Source organism: Chenopodium album, chromosome 5 (assembly GCF_948465745.1).
Source record: "Chenopodium album chromosome 5, dcCheAlbu1.1, whole genome shotgun sequence".
In the NCBI taxonomy this organism is placed as follows: domain Eukaryota; kingdom Viridiplantae; phylum Streptophyta; class Magnoliopsida; order Caryophyllales; family Amaranthaceae; genus Chenopodium; species Chenopodium album.
The window spans coordinates 10,135,228-10,161,035 of NC_137838.1; the positions used below are offsets into that span (position 1 = coordinate 10,135,228).

General features: G+C 33.4%; 2 protein-coding genes and 1 pseudogene across 2 annotated transcripts; all 3 read left to right on the top strand.

Moving 5' to 3' along the window:
- Positions 1-2,707: 2,707 nt before the first annotated feature.
- Positions 2,708-12,268, top strand: LOC145631851 (lysine--tRNA ligase, cytoplasmic-like). Its single transcript, XM_081684054.1, has 17 exons — positions 2,708-2,892; positions 2,984-3,062; positions 3,520-3,585; positions 3,723-3,888; positions 3,980-4,073; positions 4,309-4,394; positions 4,900-5,018; positions 5,102-5,164; positions 6,441-6,566; positions 8,137-8,419; positions 8,516-8,612; positions 8,718-8,874; positions 10,243-10,386; positions 10,484-10,552; positions 10,636-10,779; positions 10,914-10,981; positions 12,048-12,268. The coding sequence occupies exons 1-16, from the start codon at positions 2,804-2,806 to the stop codon at positions 10,977-10,979; spliced, it is 1,848 nt and encodes a 615-aa protein (XP_081540180.1). The 5' UTR covers positions 2,708-2,803; the 3' UTR covers positions 10,980-10,981; positions 12,048-12,268.
- A 6,892-nt stretch (positions 12,269-19,160) lies between these two features.
- Positions 19,161-21,314, top strand: LOC145632563 (11S globulin seed storage protein Ana o 2.0101-like). The gene is made up of 3 exons (XM_081684929.1): positions 19,161-19,356; positions 20,166-20,886; positions 21,039-21,314. Exons 1-3 carry the CDS (start codon positions 19,161-19,163, stop codon positions 21,190-21,192), a joined length of 1,071 nt encoding a protein of 356 aa, XP_081541055.1. The 3' UTR covers positions 21,193-21,314.
- A 1,158-nt stretch (positions 21,315-22,472) lies between these two features.
- Positions 22,473-24,310, top strand: LOC145630394 (RHOMBOID-like protein 13 pseudogene; annotated as a pseudogene).
- The last annotated feature ends 1,498 nt before the right edge of the window (positions 24,311-25,808 follow it).

The window sequence follows — 25,808 nt, forward strand, 5'->3', positions numbered from 1 at the left end:
ATGGTTCCAACTTGTAATACTTATTTTGATTTAATTCCTTTGTTTTGAGGTTTATTTATAACTGTTTTGGTTTTCCGCTGCTAATTTCTGAGATAGCCTTAACGTTTGAACACATGGCGGTAGCACACCAGTAATTCTCTTGAAATTGTTCAGGTTATTACCAGGTTTCTCACAGGTTTTTAAGAGAGAATTATTGGGGTGTAACACCTTAACCTGACCCATTTAATTATCAGGTCGGGTTCGTTTCAACCCATTAATTTTTCGGGTTAAGAACCTCAACCCAAACCCGCTATTTTCAGGTCGGGTTCAAGTCGGGTTTTCGGGTCGTGTTAGTTTTTGCCAGCCCTAGGCAAAGAACTAGTTATCATAATGTGTGTTTCTTGAGTAAATTCAATTTTAACATTGTTAAAAAAAAAGTTTATCAAGGGGGTTAAAATGGTACAATTATGTGTGCATTGAGGAATATATATATGTGTAATTTAATTTAGACAATCTAACTAATGGCGTTAACTTTCCCTTCGATGTTAACATTGAGAAACCGGGAACCCACCTAGCTTTATCATCAATCTTCGTTGGCCCATCCATCGACGACGACGAGTCATTTGAGTCGTCACTCGGAGGAGCATGTGGCAAGTTGGAGGAGAAATCATCACTTGAAGTCTCGAAGGAGTGACAGGCTAAAGTTGTATCACCCAATCAAAAGTAATTCCTAAATCCTCTAACTAATGCAGATAGGGAACAGGGAAGTAGGGTCGAATCCACAGGGAAACTGGTCTTTCTATTCCTAATTAATTAAAGCAATCTAAATTATAAAGTAACCAATATATTGTAATCAAAGGATAACTAAACTACTAAGAGTAAAAGTAGAGAAGAATAAAAATAGAGGAAATCAATGAATAAAAGACCTAGGGCATAGGTTCACCAATAAATAACATTCCAGGGTAAAACATAATAATCAAACATCAATGCATCAATTAATCAGATCATAAAGGGCTTTCGCTACGTATTAAAATCACAGAATTAATCTACCGGTATTAAATTTCATCTCTCGAATCTCGACTTAACCATTTATAAATTAACCTGCCTATTGAAACTAGACCTAAACATTAATTCTCATCTCTCGAATCTCGAATCAATATTGTCAAACTCATGCATAAAAGATCAGGCCTAATCTAGTCACAGAGCATTAAATCAATCAATAGGAAATTAATTTAGCATTGATAATCAACAACAATAAATTACCCCTTCATATTATTTATGGATCCTCACAAACCCTAGAAAGAAAACTACTCACACATAATTAAATCTAAACTAATCAAAGCAATAAAATAAGACATGACCGAATGAATAAAATAAATAACTGAGATTAAGAAAAAGGAAATTGTTCCCAAAGTAATCAGGATTAAGAGTTGAGTAAAGAACAAAGTTGTAGAGAGAGAAAACTAATCTAAAAGCTAAGTAGAGAGAGAAAGTCTAAGAGAAAAAGTAAGAAAAAGTAAAAAAAGATCTTAAACTTGCTTAACGAATGTATTTATAGTAAGCAAGTAATCCTAAACTAAAAAAACTTAAACGACGATTAAAACCTCCTAATACTGACACACGCCCGATCGGGCGAGGCACCGCCCGATCAGGCCCGCCTTTTTACTATCAGGTGCATCTCTCGCGCCTGGCCGGGCGCGAGTTCGGGCGCCAGCTGCTGCTTCATTACTCCGCCCCGCCCGGCCGGGCGCGCCTTTGGGCGGGAGCTCTCTTGGCCGGGCAAGGCCACTTGGGCTACCATGGACTCCTCGTTTGGGCTCGTTTGTTATCCAAATGATAGATACCCCATCTCTCCATTTCCCTTCCCTTCCTTTCCCTCCATTTCCTTCAATCCAAACACACTATATATAAAGCTCACAAGTAGCTTTAATGGAGGAAGACGGAAAAACTCTACCCTTTAGATTTAACCATGCCCTTGATTTCTCCATTTTTCTTAGGGTTTTAGTTTAATTTGGCGGCGAAGCTGCTAGAATCCGGTGGAGAAATGGTGGTTGTCCATTGAAGCTAACTTATTCCTCCATTGAAGCTCACAATTATTGAGCTTACACGTACTGTACTAATTTCTGCCGCACCTCCCGGCTTCAATTCAATGATGAAAGCTCTCTGTAACTCCATCAATTTTCATCCTTTTTATTTGTACAGCGCAGAAACCAATACTTTTTATTTACCAAAAACGCCGTTTGTGATAAACCTAGGCTTACTCGGGTTTCTTGATATTAACTAAGGAAACATTTTTTTTTAATGTTTTTGTTAATAAAAAGAATGCATTGCATTATTTTACATAGTATTTCATTTTACTAATAAAATACAATTTATATCCACACATATTTTGATTTAAAAAAAAAAAAATAATCAAAGAACAAACCAAATACAAAATAGTACAAGTATTTAATTGAAACCATATATTTAACCAAAAAATTATCTCATTTATGGCTTTGATTGATTTAACCAAAAAATCAACCCGTACATCGTGCGGGGTAAATAGTAGTTACTCTTAAACATTAAGAAGTCATTTTTTAAAATTACTTGCTGACCAAGTAACAAAAAAATCAAAACTTGGTGACCAAGTAATTATTAAATTGTTATTTACTTAACAAAAATGTCTCCATAAAATAACTCTACGAAATGAAACATTTGTAAAGCCCAAACCAAAACCCCTAACACCTTCCTTTTCTGTTTCACTCAACTCACTCTCAGCGCCGCCCATCTTCAACCACCGCACTCTTTCTCTCTCCTCTCTTCTTCTTCTTCTCCGTCGTCATTCATGGCGTCTCCGGCCGACGACGCTGCCAAGTCCGTCGCTAATTTGTCTATGGATTCTAACCCTAATCCTGAACCCGAACTCAGCAAGAAGTATCAATTCATCCAATCCGTTCATTTTTTTTAATTTTTTTTTTAAAATTTTTGTACTGCAATTTGATTGATTTTGTTTTTCTGGAATTAGTGCGCTTAAGAAGCAAATGAAGAACAAGCAGAAAGAAGAAGAGCGTCGTCGTAAGGAGGAGGAGAAGGCTGCTAAGCAGGTAATTGGATAATTTGTGATTTTTTTTTTTTTTTTTTTTTTTTTTTCTGTTATTTTGATTGAATTGTGTTTATATTTTAGACCAGAATTATGGTTGTTGGAAGTTTTTCTATGAATTAATAGTATATGAATATGAATTGCTAAGTAGGTGTAATTATCAATTATTTAGAATTTGAGTTAATTTTTGTAAATGTGATTATAATTTTGTAAATTGTATTCTGACATTTTGATTTTGTGAAGTTTTTGTATGAATATTGTGTAAATTCTTTGGAATTATTCGAATTATATGAATTTTATCTGGAAAGAAGTGCAACTTACTTAGTGAGTGATAAATATAGGTATTATAGTAAGATGATATTTATCGCAGATTTAGGACTAGTCTTGTAAACACTCTCTCTATATATAGTGTTCAATGATTTTATGTGCTGATTGTTTTGTAACTTTTGTTTTGTGTGTAGGCTGCAATGCCGAGCTCTCAAGGTCAGAAGGCTCAATTAGCTGACGATGAGGATATGGACCCTACTGTATGTAATTTATTCGATGTTATTGTTAGCTTTGATTAGTTCATGGTCATGTTCAAGATTGTTATTAGGCGAATCTTTTGAAGACAGGATTGTTTTGTTGATTTTATTGAATTGTGGGTTTTTTCGTTTTGTGGCAGCAATACTTTGAGAACAGGGTGAAATCGCTGGATGCACAGAAGGCGGCAGGAATTAATCCGTACCCACACAAGTTCTTTGTTACATTGAGTATCCCTGAATATATTCAGAAGTATGGTGTTTTGAACAATGGGGACCATCTTGAGGATGTGCAAGTATCAATAGCTGGTAGGGAATGTTAAGTTTTTTTGGCAAATTAGAGGGTCGTTGAATGATTAGCATATTTTTGATATTGTATGTGTTGTCTTTTCTTTTTAAGGGAGAATCATGAGCAAGCGTGCATCATCTTCAAAGCTTTTCTTTTATGATTTGCATGGCGAAGGTGTCAAAGTCCAAGTGATGGCTGATGCCAGGTAATTGTTTACCATGTTATTAATCTTCTTCTTTCACATAATGCATACATGGATGTAATGTTTGTTTCGTAGAATTTATGAATGAAATAAGGTACAATGACAACCTTCTACATAAGGAGCTTTTTTGGTGGTAAGGGGTTGGGGTGGTGAGGTAGTATGGTGGTGTTACTTTTATGGAACACATCTTTAGGTCTCTCCAAATCTGCTCTACACTAGTAACTTTTTCATTTTGCAGGACTTCTGAGCTGGACGAAGCTGAATTTTCAAAGTTCCACGCTTCTGTGAAACGTGGTGATATAGTCGGTGTAACTGGATTCCCAGGTTTGTGTTTTAAAATTTATGATTTTGTCTGAAAAAGCTAGTCTCTGTTCAATCAATGCTTGGAGATAAATGCTCTGTATTGTTTTATCTATCTTTTACACAAACACACGACGTATATATTTTTTTTAGGGGGTGGGGAGGAAGGAGGGGAACTGTTAGGGTAGGTGAGATATGTCAAGCATTTGCAAAACTACATTTTTTTGCCAGGTGTCCCTGCGTAAAATTTTTAATACTTAATACTTAGTACTTAGTTTCTCATTAATGTTACTATTAGGTTTGTAAAACTTCAAATGGATGGATGTTTAAGTGTCAATTTTTAACTTCTTGCTGTAAGGGAAGTATAGAAAGTTCAATGTCAGTTGTTTTTTGAAGTTTTATTATAGAGTTGTAGATCAATTCTCCCCCTAGTCTTCTTTGAGTTTCCTATGCAGTGTCACCTTACCTATATGAGCTGTCAATCTTGTCAGCCTTTCCTCTTGGACTGATATATCTTCTTCCGATGTAGGGAAAACAAAGAGAGGGGAACTAAGTATTTTCCCCAAGTCTTTTGTTGTTTTATCTCATTGCCTCCATATGATGCCTAGACAGAAGCCTGGTGTTGCTGCTGCTTCAGAGAACGCCAATGTAAAGATAGTTAATTTTATCTTTGTTTGAGCAGTGCCAATTTAGCTTTCCAGCTCTACTTATAATGTAATATTCTATTTCAGAAAGGTGAAGTCTGGGTCCCTGGAAGTACAAGAAATCCCGACTTGTACATCTTGAAGGATCAGGTACTAGAGTTTTTTTGCAAAGTTATACATTTGACTGTTCCCTCTGCTTACTTCATCCCGCCAGCATGCAATTAGCTTTCTGGCTCCTATGTTATACCATTTTACTTTATGAGCTATGGGCTTGTGCATTTAATCAAATTCCTAATTGAGGAAGTCTTCCTCCCTTTTCCATAGCACTGTATTGCCGCCTAATGTATTGCACCATTACTAATTATATAGTTTCATACAATTATGTCGTAGTGTATAGTGTTGGTTGACCACTTAATGATAATTGCTATTGTGCTCTGGTTGAATGATGCTTTGCTGGTTCAGATTTTACAATGTAAATGTGAAAAGCTATTCATGATTTAAGTAGCCGAACTAAATTTATCAATCCCTGTTATCCTGTTTGTTTTTGCCATCATTACTTGCAGTAAGCTGTAGACTTGTAACATGTACATTTTCCTTTGAGTTCCCTGCTAGGGAACTGTATTTGGAAATGTACATTTGTTACCCGTAACCAAAATTTCCTTGATATGCTTTGTTGTTTTTCCAATTTCCAGAAACCAATATAAAAAAAAGACCCGAAATAGTGTAGTGGCTGTCTCCTATTCTTTTCTCGTAGCGTCTAACCATGCTTGGCTCTATCCGCTGGCTGTTGTTGCTCTTCTGATTTCTGGTGTCTGTTGACCATTGCTTCTCACCGAATCAATCTGTATCGAATGGATGGTTTGTTCAAATATGCCTACTGGTTTTTTCTTTGGAGAAAGAGGGGAACAAATGTATGGGGAAAGAGTAAATTTAAGACTTGAGAGAATTAAAATGCTGAGATAGTTTGAGTTCATCAACTAATGAAAAACGGAGGAAGTATTTTGTCAACTACCTGCATGGTATGGGTATTATCCATTTCAAACCCATACCTCATTCTAGAATCCCTTGAACTAACTTAGTCTTTGGAGTTCTCACAGAAAGGAAGATTATCTATTTTGTTGTCCTAATATATTGGATATAATTTTACGGTCCGCATAATTCTTTGTTTAGGGTATGACACTACATTTTAAAGTTTGAGGTTTTCTCTATAGGAATGTCAAGCAATTAAGCATTGCCAAGCTGTACAATTTTAAAATGCTTATTGCTGTCTGCTGTGTATGGGGAATGAAACATTGTTTTGTTTCCTGCACAGCTTTTACTTCTTTGTTTGAAAAAAAAAGAGTTTTTTTTTTTTTTTTTTTTTTTTTTTTTTTTTTTTTTTTTGGTAGCCATGCTGATTGCATGTTTGTTCTCATTTTATTTGTAGGAAACCCGTTATCGTCAACGATACTTGGATTTGATGTTAAATACTGAGGTCAGAGAAATTTTCAGGACCCGTTCAAAGATTATTCAATATATCAGGAGGTTTCTTGACAATCTTGGTTTCCTAGAGGTAAATTTTTGTTTCTTCACTGTTGAAAATTTGTGCTATCCTCTTGGTTCTGAAAAGAAAATTTTCTCTATGTTTTCGTTATTTTTGGGTGATTAAAGGATTAGCATTTCCTTCTCTTTGATCCTCACAATAATAAATGTTTTGTGCTTGTGAGTTCTGTACAAGTAGTTAATATGCTGAACATCAAGGAAATATTTTTCATGTGCATGGGAAACTGATAACATCATAATTTTAACACTGCACTAGGCACTACTCTTACCACCAGATGATTATATCAAATTATCATTAATAGCTTAATCATTGAAGTACTGATTGCAGGTCAAAACTGCATCTGATCAGCACTTACTGGGACTGCAAAATATCTATTTACTCTGCTCATTTTTTACTAGTAATATGTCACGATGTATTTCATTGTAGCTGTTCACTTTCTTATTGTGCCTGTCATTATTTATTTGTCATAATAGTATTCTGGATTGGTATAGCCACCTGCTTTGCCTTTGCTAGGCAGAGTGGTTATCAATGAATTTGGTATCACTCCTCTAGGGGCTTTTTCTGGTCTTTATTTTCCCAATATTTTCCCTTTTCCAATTATCTCCTTACTTTTCTACCCAAGCTTTTGCTTTAAAGTCTGTAGTTGCCATTGTTTTGATTTTTTGCACCTGGTGACAGGACTGAAAAGTTAGTGCAGGATTAGACATGGTCAGAAATGTGTTATGATAGAAGAGCTGGATATTGGACATTATGGAAAATGTGCGTATTAGCATGTGTATGGAATGAGAAGCTTACAACACTAAGAACCAAAACCCTTAGACAGGCAAACCCCTTCAATAAAAATTAGAGGTTCCATGAACTTGAAGTGTTACCGGATGATTAATATATGCAGTAATGGATAAACTGATGGTGGCTGGGTGGAACCAATGCTGATTCATGTTGAGGCCTGTTATGTCTAGGTAATAACTAATACTGAGACTGCAGAAGGATTGAGTAAAATGAATTAGAGTTATTAAGATTCAAATACAGGCAAAGATAAATCATTGGTGGATGAGGTGAGGTAGTGTTGATGGCTGCTAGGGCTTGATGGAGGAACCTATGACAACCCATTATATCCCTATGTAGAGGAAATAAGTACATCCTCTAACTAGATCCCTTACCAATGTCTTATTTATTCTAAAGTTATTACCCACTGCCCCTTTCTCTTCTTATAAAACTATCAAGATGGATAAACGGTTAATGTTCTTGAAAATGCCCAGTCCCTTATTTGGAATAAATATGATTTGGCAATTCCATTTGCAATCTTCTGATTAATGGGTGAATTCTAGACTTCTAGTAAACCCGATTTACTTATAAACATACTTACCCTTTCATAATGGCATACTTGTTAGAATTTTGATGCATAAATCAGTGGAGTATTTGCTGAAATTTCATGTTCTACATTGTTATTTTGTTTCTTAATTATCTTATTGTCATTATAGAACTGGCTAAATCATCCTTCATCTCTGGAATCCTTTCTTACGTCTGGAAACACTCATCCTATTTATAATGCAAAATCGATTTATTTCCTTCACTTCAGGTTGAAACACCAATGATGAACATGATTCCTGGTGGTGCGGCTGCTCGCCCATTTGTGACATATCACAATGACCTAAATATGAAGCTATATATGCGTATTGCGCCCGAACTGTATCTGAAGGAGCTAGTTGTTGGTGGCTTAGACCGTGTCTATGAAATTGGGAAGCTGTTTAGAAATGAGGGTATCGACCTGACACATAACCCTGAGTTCACCTCATGCGAGTTTTACATGGCATTTGCAGATTATAATGATCTGATGGAGATGACTGAAAAGTTGTTGAGTGGTAAGCACCTATGAAATAGATAATCTTGGTGAACTCTTTTTTTTTTTCCTCTCTCCATGGATGGTCTTAAGTTCTTTACCATTTGTGTTCCAACAGGGATGGTGAAGGAATTGACTGGTGGTTATGTCATTAAGTTTCATGCAAATGGGCTAGATAAGGAGCCTATTGAGATTGATTTCACTCCTCCTTACAGGTATGTGTCTTGTTAATACCATCTTGATTATTTTTACTTGAGTGTTTTAATAATAGGTCTTGGAAATTGCATATATTAAATACCCTTTGAATCCTTGTATTGCAGGAGGATTGACATGATAGAGGAATTAGAGAAAATGGCAAATCTGTCCATACCCAAGGATTTAGCTAGTGAAGAGACTACTCAATATTTGATCAATGCATGTGCAAAGTATGATGTGAAATGCCCACCTCCACAAACAACTACTCGTTTATTGGATAAAGTGAGTTTCTATTTTTCTCTATAATGATATGGACGTGGAAATATTATTTATATCTACATTGCCTTGACATCAAAGTTCCCTTTTATTTGAGATGGTTAATGCAAATCTTATAGCATGTGCGGTTGTTTGGCAAATTTTTCTAATGTTTGTGGTTGTTTAACCTGAAATCCAATATTTGTATTTGATAATAGCTGTTGGAAACCATTTGTGTTGCATACTTGTTGGTAATAGCTGTCTGCTTTTGGTGAAGCTCAAGGGAAGTTCTGTGGGCAGTTTTCTTTACAGGCCCATGTGTATGTGTGTGTGTGAGAGAGACTAAACAAAAGCAATGTTTAGGCTGTGACTAATTGATTTAGGATTTGTTCTCCAAATTAAGGAGCACTTTAAAACTTGTCATACAAAGAATAGTGGGGTTTTGATTGATTAAAGAAAAAATGTAATGAACTAAGACTACTAAGCAATGTTAATAAGAGAGAAGGACTTATTTTTCCATTAATTTTGATAGCAAAAGGGTACAATTTAGTAGCTTGAGGCTACAACTCTCCTTAGCAACTTGAGGTTGCAAATCTCCAAGTTTTCCTCACAAATTTCTGGATAAACTCCTTAATTCCCAGACTACAACTCTTATACTACAATTTCTAATGGTCAACATTGACCTTAAGGCTACATGTGAGTACTTAGCTTAATTAGGAAAAACCATACTAAAACATAATAAAACTAACTGCTGACTTTCGTTCTCTTCTTCTTAATTGTATTTGTCTTCTACTTAATTGGAATTGCCTTGCCTTGAATCCTCCCCTGCTGCTGCTATCCTTGTTGTTGGTCTTGGTGCCCGGTTGTCCTCCTCCTATAGACCCGAATAGGCTGCCCTTGACCCGAGTCTTGGTGCCCGGTTGTCCTCCTCCTATAGACCCGAATAGGCTGCCCTTGACCTGAGTTCATCACAAAAAATAGTGGAATTTAATTGGAAAAAAAAGAGGGAATATTCATCCCTTATTTGGATAGCATATGAAAGGAGGGAAGGGGAGGAATTGGCATTTTCCTTCAACTTTAATAAATGAAATCCTTTCAACATTGGAAAGATTTAGAAAGAAAATAGAAGTTTACCCTCTCCCTCCCTGCTTTTACTTCCACTACGCTCCCTTTCCCTTCATAATTGCTATCCAAACATAGTGTTCGGCCTGTTAGCCTTTGTGAAAAAAATTAAAAAGATTGTTTTGGGTTATATTATTCCATTATAAATAAGTACAGTTTTGCCTCATCAGTTATTTCAGCTGTTTGCATCCCCCTGGTTCTGTGCCTGCTTTATTCCCACCCTATCCCCCCACTTCTCCTCTGAAGCTTACTATGCTTTAATCTTATTTGCAGTTGGTGGGACACTTTTTGGAGGAAACTTGCGTAAATCCAGCTTTTATCATTAATCATCCAGAGATAATGAGTCCGTTAGCTAAATGGCACAGGTCAAAGCCTGGGTTGACTGAGCGTTTTGAATTGTTTGTGAACAAGCATGAGGTATGTGGCTGACGCCCTGACCTTTGTCCTTCTCATTTCATCGGCGTTCTTCCAATTTTGCGTAATTTAAGTGTTTTTTTTTTTTTTCATTGCTCAGCTTTGCAACGCGTACACTGAACTAAATGATCCTATTGTACAACGCCAGCGATTTGCTGAACAACTGAAGGTGCTGAAAGCTTGATCTTAATTACTGAAATATTGGTCATCTCAGTATCCAAGATTGTTTTAAAATTCTCGTCTATTTTTCAGGATCGACAATCTGGTGATGATGAAGCAATGGCGTTGGACGAGACATTTTGTACAGCTCTTGAGTATGGGCTTCCCCCTACTGGTGGATGGGGAATGGGTATTGATCGACTTACAATGATGCTGACAGATTCCCAAAATATAAAGGTTAAATTCTGGTTCCTTCTTTGTGCACACCTTTCTCTGCACGTGAATGTTGGTGCATGCGAACTAATTAATTCTGTAGTCCTAAATTTCATGGTTGCCTATTTGAGGCCTGACTTCTTGTGTTGCATGTACAGGAAGTCTTGCTCTTCCCTGCTATGAAGCCTCAGGACGAGCCTACAACCACACCAGCTAAAGCCTAAAGGTACTTCAGCTCTTTTTTATGTTTAAGCTAAGCATAATCTGTAGACAAAATGCCTTTTTGTTAATGCTTAAGGCAACATAGATTTTAGACAAATTGCATTTACCCGAGCTAGCAGGGCCGCTGCAGCAATTTCAGTTTGCTCTTTATTTTTAAATTTGAGACTGGACTAAATTGTTAAAATATTGTAGATAAGACACCATAACATTTTGATCATCAAAGTTTCTAGTTTGCTGAAATGTGATTTTTAGCTTTGATCCACCTGCTCCTACAGTCCTATGCATTTCTATTTAAATAATGCTGGCAAGCTTTAAATTTTAATTTTCATTACCTAATATCATATGTTAGTAGTCCTCAAGCATCATGTACTACGTAGATGGGCATTTTTCTGTGATGTTAAAATACTTTCAAAAGATGTGAAAATTAAGTGGATATACTATCTTAAATGTCATGGTTGGAAGTATTTGGCACGTGACTTTGTTTTTAATGTCCAAATTAACAAGGTAATAGAGATTGGTAGTTTTGAGAAGAAAGTGTGGGGGTAGCTATTACAGATTGACAGTGCTTAAGTGTAACTTGCTATTAACAGAGGAATATGAAAAAAAATGTTGCTGTTAGAGAGAAACTTGCAGTGACGGCAAACTTAAGGGTTTCCTGGAAAAAGCTTCATTTGGCAGAGGAAAATGTGACATTATGGTAGATACAAAATACAAGTACGAAATTGGGGAGGAATTAAGGAAGTCGAAACCAAAAAGGTTGCTGGTGAACATTGATATAGTTGAAAACGTGTGTTTACTAGATTATTTGTTTCCTTTTGTTTCTGAAGTTTCAGAAATTTAGATTCCATAACCCGGCTTTGGTTTTATAACTGGAACACAACTAACCGTTTTTGCTTTGCCCCAATCCTCAAGTCACAATAATGCTTATGGAGTTTATTTTTGGCAGTTGCCCCAATCCTCAAGTCACAATAATGCTTATGGAGTTTATTTTTGGCAGTTCAATCTGTCATATGCTTTATTCTCAACATTTATACTAATAGTTGTTCATCTTTTTTCTGGGACATTCGCAGCTGGAGCTGAAGAACACTTTTGTTGACACCACTGGCAAATGTTATGTGATTACTTTAGGTGGCTTGCTAATTGAATCGTAAATCATTTTCAATACTACTCCATTTTTGTTACTCTAGGAACGTGTGGTTCAGCTTTTTGAAACAGTGTCAGTAACATCTGTTTATTTTCTGCATATTATTAGATTTATACTACGTCGGGCTGTTTCCTTCGTTTGTTTTTATGTTTCATATACTAAATTAGCTGAATTAGTGCTTGATTTTTGATGTTATACCTACACATGAAGCCATTAGAATAACAGTTGTCCAATCTCATAGATTGGATAAAATTGTCTAATCTCACGTTATAATTCAAAAAAATTACAGTATCAGTCGGGAAAAGCCAATGTCATATTATGTCCAGATTATCACAAATAATATTATAATTGTTATAAAATTAAAGAGAAAGAGGAGAAATTAGGGAGAATAGATCAGTCTATATTATTCCATAGAGAGGAGGATAATGGATATCCATACAATATTTCATAACACTCCCCCTTGGATGTCCATTATCGAATATTGTGCCTCGTTAAAACCTTATTAGGAAAAACCCTGTGGGATAAAAACCTAATGAAGGAAAAAGAGTACAACATTTTTCGTAATACGCTCGAGATATTGCCTCATTAAAAACCTTACCAGGAAAACCCAATGTGGGACAAAACCATGGTCAAGGGAAAGAGTGCAGCCGTATTTTCTCCCCTTGATGAATACATTATTTGAGATTTTCTAGTGTCACAGCAATGAATCCAATATGTTGGATATCTTTTAATAAGTTGGTAAAATATCACTTGTTGATCTTTGATCCTCTTAAATTGAAATTGCATCTTCAAGTCTTCACGCTAGCATGTGAAGTGTCTTCATTTCACCATACATGTGTTTATCTCTAATATCAATATTTCAAATCTCTGTTTAATAGTTGATTCAAAGGATAAAGTTATACGGTTATGACTTCTTCTGGAAGTCGTTGATAATAAGTATTGATGATCATTATTTGATCAAACATTCATTAATACGAGTAATAATTTGATGACAAAACTTAGCTTGATATTATTAATATCATTCTTCTCATATGAATTATAATATAACACACGCTTATTATGAATTATATACGCTAATTATGGTTCTTCTGGACCATAAGAAAACATTGTCACGCATAAATGATCCATTGATATTCTTTAGACGTTTCATAATCGACACGATAGCTCTCTTGCAAATACAAATAGTTAATTTCATTAACTCTCATATGCTCAAACTTCAGGTTGAGATGTTAATAATGTTGTCACATACATAGATTTTCAAGAGTTTGATAATAATTGCAAATTCAAGATATAAACTTTGTAGGACTGGATATTACAATAGGTCTATATAAGTTCTTCAGGAACTCTTCTTAATTCATATTGTGCAATTAAATCGGTGTCATCAATAATTTCATCACAATTATAAGCACATTGGAATATTAATCTCTTTCTAATTGTTTTTTCATCAAAGTTGTAAACATACCTTACTATACTTTGAATGAACATTTACATACACCACGGTTATTGTATGAAATTAATGCATGCAATATGAGATATAGAAAATATGATAACATATTAACAAATATACAATAAAATAATGCATCTAACAACTTCCTATATATGTAATAAATATCTATTAACTTATGACTCACACATGCACATGAAAATAAGACTCAAAATGATGCAAGACACTGTACAGTGTGGATTTAAAAATCCATATTTCATTGGATTTCGGGTCCATGATAAACTTATGATCATTATCATTATGTCGACATCAAAATGTACATATATTTCAGATCCCTTACTCATTAGTTCATTCCATTATGCATATGCATATTATTCATCGGTTCCATTATGTACCGGTATTAAAAAAAATTCCTTTAACTTACATTCCGCATGCTATTTTACTATGATATCTGAATACATTTCTCATTGGTACCATCATAACTTTTCTTACATCATAGGCCATCTATTATAATAATTCAGATATCTATACCACTTTTAGGGTATTCCATACACTATGGTATTTATATACTATTACACTATTAGTGTCAACTGCACTATCTTGCCAAATATCATATCTATTAAACAAATCTTTATTTTGGAACCGGTCATATACAACCTACACTTCGGGTGTAGTGATTCAAGTACAATTGGCAAGATTTTATCTCAATGTATAAACATAATTAATATGACCAAAATGTATCTTCAACACTATGCAACATGAGTCATAACTGAATACAAATCAAATCATAAATGTGCAACATATCTTGATAATATATGTACAAAAGTTGGCATATATATAACTTTTCAAACTACTATTATAGGGATCATAAATATTTTTTATTTATTTTATTTTATTTTTTCCGATTTTTCCAACTTTTGCTATTTCTTCTCCCCCAAAGTTGGTAAAATATCTCTTTTATAAGGGCGTCTAATTCTATACCAACTTAGTATATAGATTTGCATTAAAATTCATTTCATTGGGAGGATCACAATCAAAATTTATCTCTTCTGGAGAACAATTTCGATAAAGAATCATTTATTCATTAACTTTATATTTCATGTGTATTTATTATTAAATTTTCAATAATATTTTCTCTTCTGGAGATCAATGTCAATGGGGAGGCATATGTTGTGCAGTTGTACGTTTTTCTTTCTTCTCCTATTTCATATGTGCTGACATATAATAGCCCCAATCAAAACAATTGTTATACAAGCATAGATCACTTGCTTGTAATTCTACTAGGTGGTGATCTTCTGGATCTTTAAAGCTTTAAATAATGTATTTGGTGAGCTTCCGGTTCTCTGATAGTTTACAATAATATATACGTTATTTTGGTGAACTTCTGGTCACCCATTACTCCTTTTTATAACCTATTAACTCTTGAAATTTTCATCAATACAAATTAGTATGAATCACAATCCAAATATATATAGTTCAATCTCAATGTTATGTCTTGCCATTCAATTCATTTCATACATCTAACATTGAGAGAGCGTCAGCACAATATCAAATGAAACTTCAGGTTTACATAACGGTAATTATTAAACTCGGATGGCCTAATTTAATTATCACATCCAATCACTTCTCTAAATTTGAGCTCTGGTCAGTTTTCCAACACTAGTGATCACTTTATTAAACTTAATTAATGCATGGCCATGAATATGATGTGATATTATAACACCAATATGTGTTTCTTTATACAATTGGCAAGACAATCAATTAATATTTTATCCAATAATTACTCATACTCTATTGGAGTTTAAATTATAAACTTGATACATGTTTATCTTGTTGGATATTTCATACTCTTTTGGAGTCTTTTATAAAATCATGGAACATAAAATTTTTACTAAAAGTTATTTCTTCTAGAAATATAATGTAGTTTATCACTTCCTCAAAATCGTCATTGTCAATGGTGGCTCATTTCCTTTTCGAAGATACTTAATTATCTTTAGATTCTATTGATTTATCACACTTCAGACACGCTATAGGTTCATAAGCAATTAGTATTGTCCATCTGGGACATCAATTTTAATTGGAGCATTTACAACTAGTGTATGATCAATGACATTTATTTATATCCATCTTCAGGATGATATTATTTCAAAATATTTAATTAACATGTGGCCACTTCTATTTAATAAATCATTGATTTTTAAGTTAATGTATATATCAAACTGACCATCAATATATTTTATTATTTATGTGCAAGGATTATATAAAATAATGAATATATCACTTCTGGGAATGAGCTAGTGAGTCTAGTTAGCTATCATTCAATTTAAAAAAACAAAATGTGAAACTTCAAGTCCCAAAAATGGGGATGCAAATGAGTATTAGCTTGAAAGTTGACCATTTCATAGAAATTATATGTCGAATCTCATATTATCATCACTTATGATAATTTATCAATCAACTCCTTTTCCATCTAATCAACAAATAAATGAATAAAATAATACAAGATGGAATATGATTAACATAATTGGAGGTCAACTAGAAAATATCCATATATAGTTAATTAAGTATATGATATCATGCATTCAAATATTAAAAATAATGCTATATATATATATATATATATATATATATATATATATATATATATATATATATATATATATATATATATATATATATATATATATATATATATATTTTGATAATGACTTCAAATATCTTAAAGCAAATATTCATATGGCCAATGAGATTATTTCCTCACCCACAAAAAAGTAATTCCATTCATAAAGTACAAGCAATATTGATCATCTTTAAAGACTTCATTGCATTTCCATGAAAATTTAGTCCACAAAGTTTAATCCATACTCATCAAATTAAAGTCACTTAATTCAATCAAAGTTAAGCTCTTTTAACAAATCGCTAGATAGACTTATAACCAATAAGTATTCTCCATAACATATCAAATGAAATTAGCAATATAACACTCACGGAATAAATCAATTTTTTTCATGGTATAAAATACAGTTACGATTCTAAAATCAGCAAATGAAATTATAATATAGATATATTAAAATGACATAATTTATTTACTATACCTTACATTAAACCAAATACGGAATAAACAATATGAAGCAACCAAACTTATTCAAGATAAAACTAGGATTAATCTCAAAGTCAATTAAAACTACGAAAATTATTAATCCGGCCAGCTTTGCAAATAAATCTATAATTGGTACTGTAATACGGAGTACAAGGTAAATCAACGGATATGGAAAATCAGTCATCATCATATATGTGATAAAAACACTCATCACCACTTAGTTAAATTGCATATAGATATGTTACGCTGGCACTACCATCAAATTACCTTTTGATATGTCAAATTATCACATTATACAAGCGTAAAATAAATAAATTAATACTTGCTTATTGAACAATTAATATTAATCACTCAAGGTAATAAGTTAAAAAGAATTGGATCTAATAATACATATAAATAACTATTAAACAAAATTGCAGAAATAAGATTGCAGACTTCGGAACTATACTTTGCATCCTAAACTATATTAAGAAAGTACAATATCAATCATGCATGTTACTAGATAATTAACCAAATCGTAATATAGTTTTGTGGTAAAGTTGCTAGTTGATTATGCCATGTTAATGGGTGGTAGATATATTAGAAAATTGAAAGCAGAAGAAACAAACTAATCTATTGTGCAAATGATCAATTGTACTCACGTTACTCAAGAAATTTTATAACATAATCAAAATAGGGGTGACTACATACCTGATCACGGATGAATTATATATGCGTCGTAATTCAAATAATTCGATCAATTATATTAAGCTATGGTGCTGATAACGTTTTATAAAATTAAAGAGAAAGAGGAGAAATTAGGGAGAATAGATCAGTCTATATTATTCCATAGAGAGGAGATATATATATACATACAATATAACTAGGGTTTGCTTAGATAACAATATACCCTAGTTCTAGAACATTCCGAAATGATAAAGGAGGATAATGGATATCCATACAATATTTCATAACAATAATAAATAAATTAAAAATTTCCTTTTAAAAAAATATCCGCCTCTAATATCTTTCTAACTTTTCCGTCAGGGCAATGCATACGAAAATTTGCTCAATTTTCTTGATGATGTTGGTTGATGTATTGTGTCTGTTGTTCATCCTTTCTAAATGATAGGTTTAAGTCTAGGAGATGAAAGGATGGTTAGTCGCTTCCCTTCGTGTGACAGGCTAGAGCCTACTATGTATCTTACCGATTAAAAATACAAAAAATATGAATTTATCCTTCCTAAATGTTTGGATATTGGTTGGTGTCTCATTAATCAGTTATTTGTAAACTTTAACTAATTTAATCAACTTATACTTAAAAATGATTGATTAAATTAAATTCCTTCAAATAAAAATGACTTAGGACCTGTTCTCATTGACTGAACTCAGCTGAACTGAATTGAATTGAAATGAAATGAATATTTTATAAGAGAAGGAAATTAGGAGCTGAACTGAAAAAAAATAATTATGTTACATTTTGTTAAGAAACAAAATTATGAGTATATTATTGTTGTCAATTTATTAGTCATACTTTGTATTTCATAGTAATTGATAGGTTTATAATATTAAATCTTGGTACTTTGGTAGTTATTAATCGTTGCATGGTAGGCTTGCATTTAAATTTGTACTCTATATTCTATAATACGTTATTTTTATACCATAATATTATCTTGGACACAACACCATTTATTTTATTTTATACTCCGTAGTAACCAAGGGTTGCATCTTAACGCCATTATTCGTGAAAAGGTATATTCAATTCACCTAGCTTAATAGTAGCAAAATAGCAATCAATTTAATTTGTATGGGTTATTGAAAATCAAAATTCTAATCTTAAAATGTTTCCTTTAACATCAAAGTCTATATTTTTGTATATTAGACAAGATTAGATTACATGGCATTACAACATGTCCAAATAAGTTTAGGTAATTAAGGTAAAATATATACAAATTAGGTGAATACTAATATATTTATCCAAAATTTCCTTAATTAAAATTTAGATAATTTCAATTAAGTATAGATACATGCAAATTAGGTGAATAATATTATTATCCAAAACTACCTTAAATAAGTTTAGATATCATGCAAATTAGGCGAATATATTTATTTATATTAAAATACCTTAATTAAATTTCAATTTTGTCTAAATTAAAAACATATTCAATATATATAGCTTATCCAACTTAGTATAAAATTATCCGAATTTGCTACTAAAAACGTTACCTCAAGGCCATGTAGAATAAACTTTAAAAATCCTATTTAATGTAGAATCCTCCCAAAAATATATCATTATTGAAATATTATCTAAAATTACTTAACATAATTAAATTTTAATATTCTTATCCAAGTTAACTATCATAATCCTTATCATAATGTAATTGTTACACCATTTAAACCTATAAATACCCCTTAATTCTTCTCTTTTTCTTACGTACCTATTCATTGACTTAATTGTTCTCTAAGAAATCAAACCCTTAAACTTTTCTCTATTTTCTCTAGTTAATCCAAAAATAATGGAGCTTGATTTGTCCCCAAAGTTGTCAAAGAAGATCTATGGAGGCGAAGGCGGTTCTTACCATTCATGGAATCCTTCTGAACTTCCCATGCTTAAGGAAGGTGACATTGGAGCCGCTAAGCTTTCTCTTAACAAACATGGTTTCGCGCTTCCTCGTTACTCCGATTCCTCTAAGGTTGCTTATGTTCTTCAAGGTATAATATTAATCTTTTCTTTGAAATACCCTCAATATTTTTGAATTTTTTTCCCTAGGATGATTGATGTTTACCACGTATTAGTAATTCATATGGATTAAGTTGTTTAAAATTTTTTATTATAATTATTAGTTTTTAAATAATTGTATACATTACTTGTTTATACTTGATAAACTTAACTTGAATTTTTATTACTACCTCCATTACATATTAGTTGCAACTTTGGGGATTATTTGTGAGAGATAAAATATTCCAAAGTTGCAACTAATATGTAACGGAGGTAGTATATTTTTTTCAACATCATCGAATTTTTATTAGATTTGTATACAAACAATTGCTTCTTTACAAGTATTATTAGGATTGCATATGAATATATGATCGAGTATAACACATGATTCTCTATAAACTGTAAGTAGAGGTTTATTGCACCATTATTTTTCGACCAATTACGTATGTTAGTACTATATTATGATGACAAAGTGTAACACGTTAATTATATCATGCATCATTTCGAAGTGTTAGAGTTTGTAATTTAGATGTTAATTGTTTGTGTTACATGGTCAAACAAAGTCAATTTTCGACTCGTTAATTGCTTGTGTTAACCTGATTGTTTGATTATTAATAATAATGAAACCTGGCCTTGTGAAATTCATTTAAGATGATTTTTTTTGGTTTCAAAGTCTTTCTGATTCAAGAGGCTGTCAATTATAGTGTCCTAACACCGCCTTTTTGTTACTATTTTTGTATATATATATTTCAGTAGTATGATTTATGTAACATTAACACATGATTTTTTGTTACATAATTAGGTGAAGGAGTAGCTGGAATTGTACTCCCTGAGAAAGAGGAGAAGGTGATTGCAATCAAGAAGGGAGATGCAATTGCTCTGCCTTTCGGGGTTGTCACATGGTGGTACAACAAACAGGACACTGAACTAACTGTCCTGTTCTTAGGTGAAACCTCCAAGGCTCACAAGCGCGGTGAGTTCACTGATTTTCAACTCACCGGAGCCAATGGAATCTTCACCGGATTCACACCCGAGTTTGTAGGGAGAGCATGGGACTTACCCGAGGATGTAGTCAAGACCCTAGTCAATAACCAACCAACTAATGGCATAGTCAAGCTTGATGAGTCCCATAATATGCCCGAACCAAGGAAGGAACACCGCGATGGGATGGTGTTGAACTGCGAGGAAGCACCTTTGGATGTTGACATCAAGGGTGGAGGAAGAGTTGTAGTGTTGAACACTAAAAACTTGCCTTTGGTGGGTGAGGTTGGCCTTGGGGCTGACCTTGTTAGGCTCAATGGGAAGGCTATGTGCTCGCCCGGGTTCTCTTGTGACTCTGCGCTTCAAGTGACCTACATTGTTAGAGGGAGTGGCCGAGTGCAAGTCGTCGGGGTTGATGGTAAGAGGGTGTTGGAAACCACGGTCAAGGCCGGAAATTTGTTCATTGTGCCTAGGTTCTTTGTGGTTTCTAAGATTGCTGATGATGAAGGTTTAGAGTGGTTTTCTATCATTAGTACCCCAAAGTAAGTACCTTCTTTACCTTAGTATATTTTGATACGCAACATTAGGAATTTCTCTATGTTTATTTTTCTTACCTTAAACAAAGTTTACGTACATTTAAAATGTGACATGAATTCTAACACGCAACTTAAATGTTTTTTTGTGGCGCTTGCAGTCCTGTTTTTACACACTTGGCCGGGAAGACTTCGGTGTGGAAGGCATTGTCACCACAAGTGCTAGAAGCAGCCTTTAAGGTGCCTACCGAAATCGAGCAGCAGTTTCGATCGAAGAGGACTTCTGATGAGATCTTCTTCCCCCCTCCAAATTAAGAAGACGTAAAATTAGTTACTTGCAAGAATTTTATTACGCGTAATAATGTTTTAGAATAAGCGATTTTTCGCACAATAGATATTGGTTTTGAGAATTTTATTTCATTTATATTATGGAGAGTTAAAGAACAATTTATTGGTTGTGTTTTTATGGAGTTTTATACTTATAGTTTTTATTAATCTTGGTTTTCCCTTTTATCTGTCCAATATGATCAACAATTACTTCCATTCTCCAAGTATTTATCATTATTCAATAAAACTCCACGTATAGTTAAGATTAAACTAGAGAATGTGAACTACGAGCATGATGAAGATTGAGTTAAAAAAATAAATCGAGATTAAATTAGACTAGAGAATGTGAACTAAGAGCATGATGAAGATTGAGTAAAAATTAAAAAAATTGAGATTAAATTAGAGAACGTGAACCAAGAGAGTGAAATTATTTGATTAATAAATAATTGCTATAAGTTATGAAAATAAGGGCTACCTAATTTCAAATGTAAAAATTAGGTCTTATATGCAAGGTATTTATACACATTTTTATTACTTAATAATTAATACGTTTCTAAATATTTCAGTCAAATTTGACAATGTCATTATGTCAATGCACTAATTTGATCTTACATATATACAACTAATTTTTTAAAAAAAAAAACGTAAAAAAATTTGATATCATGAATATTAATTCCTATTAAACAATATATTGCATGATAGTAAAATTTGTTTTTTTATTCGTTATTACAAAAACCATGTTCAATATGTATATGAATAGTAAAAAAAAGACTAATGTGTCAATCATTTTAAAATCGAGGGAGTGGATTTGATCACATAATGCTTTATGTGCCATGATCAATTGTAAAAATAAGGAGTCTTAGATACCACAACCCTTCGTGACATTAAAGTGAAATATAGTGAACATACCAATTTATTATACTCCGTAATGCTATATACGGAGTATTTACTCAAAACATCTTTGTTTTGTTAGTTGAATTTAATTACCGAGTATTTAATAGATCTCTAATGTTTTCATTAATTAAACCTTTTGCTGGTACATCAATCAACCTATTTTTTTTTTTTGTAAAGTACGGAGTAATTACTTAATATACTCCGTAAGACAAATAAAACCCGACCCAAATCTAATTATGTTCATCACAAGATTCACACCTTCCAACCAATAGTCCGATTCCGGCTATGTGCCCAAATAGGCGTGGCTCGATCAACCTAGCCATGGCTAGGTAGGGAGGTGCACATACCACACTTCCTTCAATCGTTAGGTACGGAAGACTCTCGAACCATCTGCTTATTGCTTACGCCACAATCAAAAATAACTTCCAGAATTTCGTCGGTGCCCCTATTTTCTCTTCATCTTTTTCTCTCTTGTTTCGAGTGATTCAATTCTTTGTTGCAGCTATTTTAATTTTAAACTTAAAACCCTTGTTAATTTTCAACACACAAATTACCCCAATTAATTTTGCGGATTGCACTTAATCTGTTCATAGGAGTTGAAATTTCATTGGAATTCGTTAATTGAGGTACATTTCTTGGTACCCTTTTCTCAAATTTGTAAACTTTACCCATTTTTACTTAACAATTTGATCTCTTGATTGATTCTTGGATTTAATTTCTCATAAATTTTGCGTAAAACCCTTGATTGTGTGATTCGTAAGCTTAATTTAGTGGGTTTAATTGCAATTTATGACCTGGGATTACCCTTAATCTTATTGAAAAACTAGGGTTTAATTATTTTTAGAATGGGGAAGCCATTGATGTATGAGATATTGGAAAAACCAGCAACTAGTTGTATCATAGCAATTTGCAGTGCAATTTGGTATTATATCCAAAAGAAAAATATTGGGTATTCTCAGGTTGGATTGAGCTATGAAACTGCTCTTGAAGGGCATCATTGGAGGTTAATTACATCGGCCTTCGCGCATATTAGCGTGATTCATCTTGTGTTTAATATGAGTGCTCTTTGGAGTCTTGGTGTTGTGGAGCAATTAGGGGATATTGGTCTTGGGTTTCAGTTTTATCTTCATTACACTCTTGTGTTGATTGTATTATCTGGAGTTTTGGTGTTATGGGCTTATCATATTCTGATTAATAAGCTAAAGTTAGAGCATTTTCGACGAGTAACGGCTGTTGGGTACTCCTGTGTTGTTTTTGGGTGGATGACGATTTTGTCTGTGAAGCAACCGTCTTCTAAATTGAATTTGTTTGGGCTTCTTTCTCTTCCTATTAGTTTTGCACCATTTGAATCGCTTATCTTCACGTCGATTATTGTTCCTCAAGCAAGTTTTCTTGGGCATTTGTCAGGAATTATTGTTGGGTATGCTATTGGATGGGGTTTGATTCATGGGATGAACAACTACTGGGCTTTGACATTGTTAGGATGGATTGCTCTTGTTTTTGTTGGGAGTTTGAAGCGTTCTGGTGCTTATGATTTTGATTTCCTTGAGATTGAATCTGTTTCTGAAACTTCACTGCCCACTGTTCGGTTTCTTGCACCTGGCAACGGTAGAACACTGCAGATGAGTTCAGTGCCAGCAGGAGGCGTTGAATTGGTTTAAACTTTAATGGTCTCACAATGTATATGATTGGAGCAAGAATTCTAGATATATACCATGCTTGGCTGACTCTTTTTGAACATGAGGCGGTTTCTTAATGCGATCCTTAGACTTTCTGGGAGCCACAGCTTGTTCTGCATTTGCTGACCTCTTTAGGAATGTACAACTTTTTTTGCTCTTGTTCAACCAGCCTGGATAAAGAAGATTTTGACAAATTGATGGTGCAGTATATATTACCTGTTCTGCTGGCTCATTAAAGGTCAGCTTTAAATTAGGATTACAATATCTTTGTATATTGTTTGGTAACGCAATTGAGAGTTTGTATGTTTGGGGTGGGGTTGGGGGATAACTCAGATGAGTGTGTTTGCATCTTATCTTTCAGCTGGGAAATAGAGAGAGAAAATCTTATTCTTATAATACTGTTCCATTTTGTACATGGGACATGACTGGACATAATTAAGCATTCTTGAAATCATTACCATCCTACAACTGTCAATATTGTTATTTTGGCTGACTTAACTACTTATAAGAGTTGCTTTTTACTTTTGTAGTCACTTTTGATCTTGATGAGGAAGCACAATCTCTAGTTTCTGTTGTATGTGAACATTTTTTTGGCATAGCTGTATGCAGGGTAGTTAATGTAGGTTGAGATTTGTTCTATATCCGGCCTTAGATTCATAGACATGTCGAAACCTGGTTTGGTTTCAAATGCTGCACAACAGTGAACTTCACACTTTGAATATCACATTTTAGTTTATGCAACTGTTGGTTTTCTTTGTAGTCTCATGAGGATTACACAAACTGATAGAGAAATCTATAAAATCTTACATTACAAAAAAAAAGTCTCATTCTTGTTTTGATCTATCCAAATCCATCCCGGAGAACATTTTCTTAGCTTGAAATGGTAGCCGACTAAGGTGATGCTATAAGGGAATTTATTTCCAAATTGAACAAGTAATCCTTGAAAGATGCATTCTGCTGAACCTTAAGTAGTTTGCTGATATTTAATTAACCTGTTCATGTTCATTTGTTAGCATTTAATCATAGTAGTTTGTTGAACCGTAAGTAGAGCACAAGTTTTGCAGAACAACCCCCATTCCTTGATGCCTTTTTGTCCTGTCAATAACTTAATATCATGTGGATTATTTTATATCAATTATTTATAAAGAGAAAGATTCTCTCTAAAATGTATTCATTCTTTTCTAGGCTTAAAAGGATCACATTAGGAAAAAATATTTATTGGCATGGCTGATTGTTGAGTTGAGTTGTGGCTGAAATTCAACTTAACAATACTCTTTAAGTCCACTGCATTTTGAGTGTAATGAATGGGATGTTCAGATTTCTATATCTCCTAAGGACAAGCTTGTGTCATAAGTGTTTGTGACCATGTTCGGAATTAATCTGCATAATATTACATACTACCTCCGTTTCTTATTATGTGCAACAAAGAAATAATTTATGTCTCACAAATAATACCCATTTGTTGCGCATAATAAGAAACGAAGGTAGTATTTTAATGGTATCTCTTGGTCAAACTCTTAACTCTGGTGTACCATATGAAATTATCTGGTCTGGTTATGTGTAATTAGGTTTTAATGGGGATTTTTATTGCTTAGCCACTGCCTAGTTTTTCAAATGAGTCCAAGTTTATCTGTGTGATCTTTTATGGGATCCTTTGTTGTTTATTGGATTGTGAGTTGTTTCTTTGTCTTCATCACCCTAACTTCTCAAATCTATCTCTATCATTATATTGAACCAACCTTCACACTGCTCTGTTGGGCAGTTAGGCTTGCAGGTGAATATAACTCTGAATGGCATTACTTGTTAGTTCTTATTTTATTATATTTGGTTTGTTGGAATTTTGACCTTTAACGAACTGGTTTTTTCATACTTACATCTTGTTTGGGGTCATTCTGAAGGAATTTGGCTATAATACTAATGTACTCTTTCTTTGGGATCTTAAGTAGCACATTGTTTTGGAACGGTTTGATATGAATCGTGAAAGTGTAGGGTTTAAAAATCTCTTGTTCGCTTTTCTGTTAGACACAACCA

Excerpts from the sequence above, each read along its gene's own strand:
- LOC145631851 (XM_081684054.1), top strand. The coding sequence starts at position 2,804 with ATGGCGTCTCCGGCCGACGACGCTGCCAAGTCCGTCGCTAATTTGTCT. Across the intron at positions 5,019-5,101 it reads CTGCTTCAGAGAACGCCAAT|AAAGGTGAAGTCTGGGTCCC; the intron begins GTAAAGATAGTT and ends ATTCTATTTCAG. Across the intron at positions 10,553-10,635 it reads GATTTGCTGAACAACTGAAG|GATCGACAATCTGGTGATGA; the intron begins GTGCTGAAAGCT and ends TCTATTTTTCAG.
- LOC145632563 (XM_081684929.1), top strand. The coding sequence starts at position 19,161 with ATGGAGCTTGATTTGTCCCCAAAGTTGTCAAAGAAGATCTATGGAGGC. Across the intron at positions 19,357-20,165 it reads GGTTGCTTATGTTCTTCAAG|GTGAAGGAGTAGCTGGAATT; the intron begins GTATAATATTAA and ends TTACATAATTAG. Across the intron at positions 20,887-21,038 it reads TCTATCATTAGTACCCCAAA|TCCTGTTTTTACACACTTGG; the intron begins GTAAGTACCTTC and ends TGGCGCTTGCAG.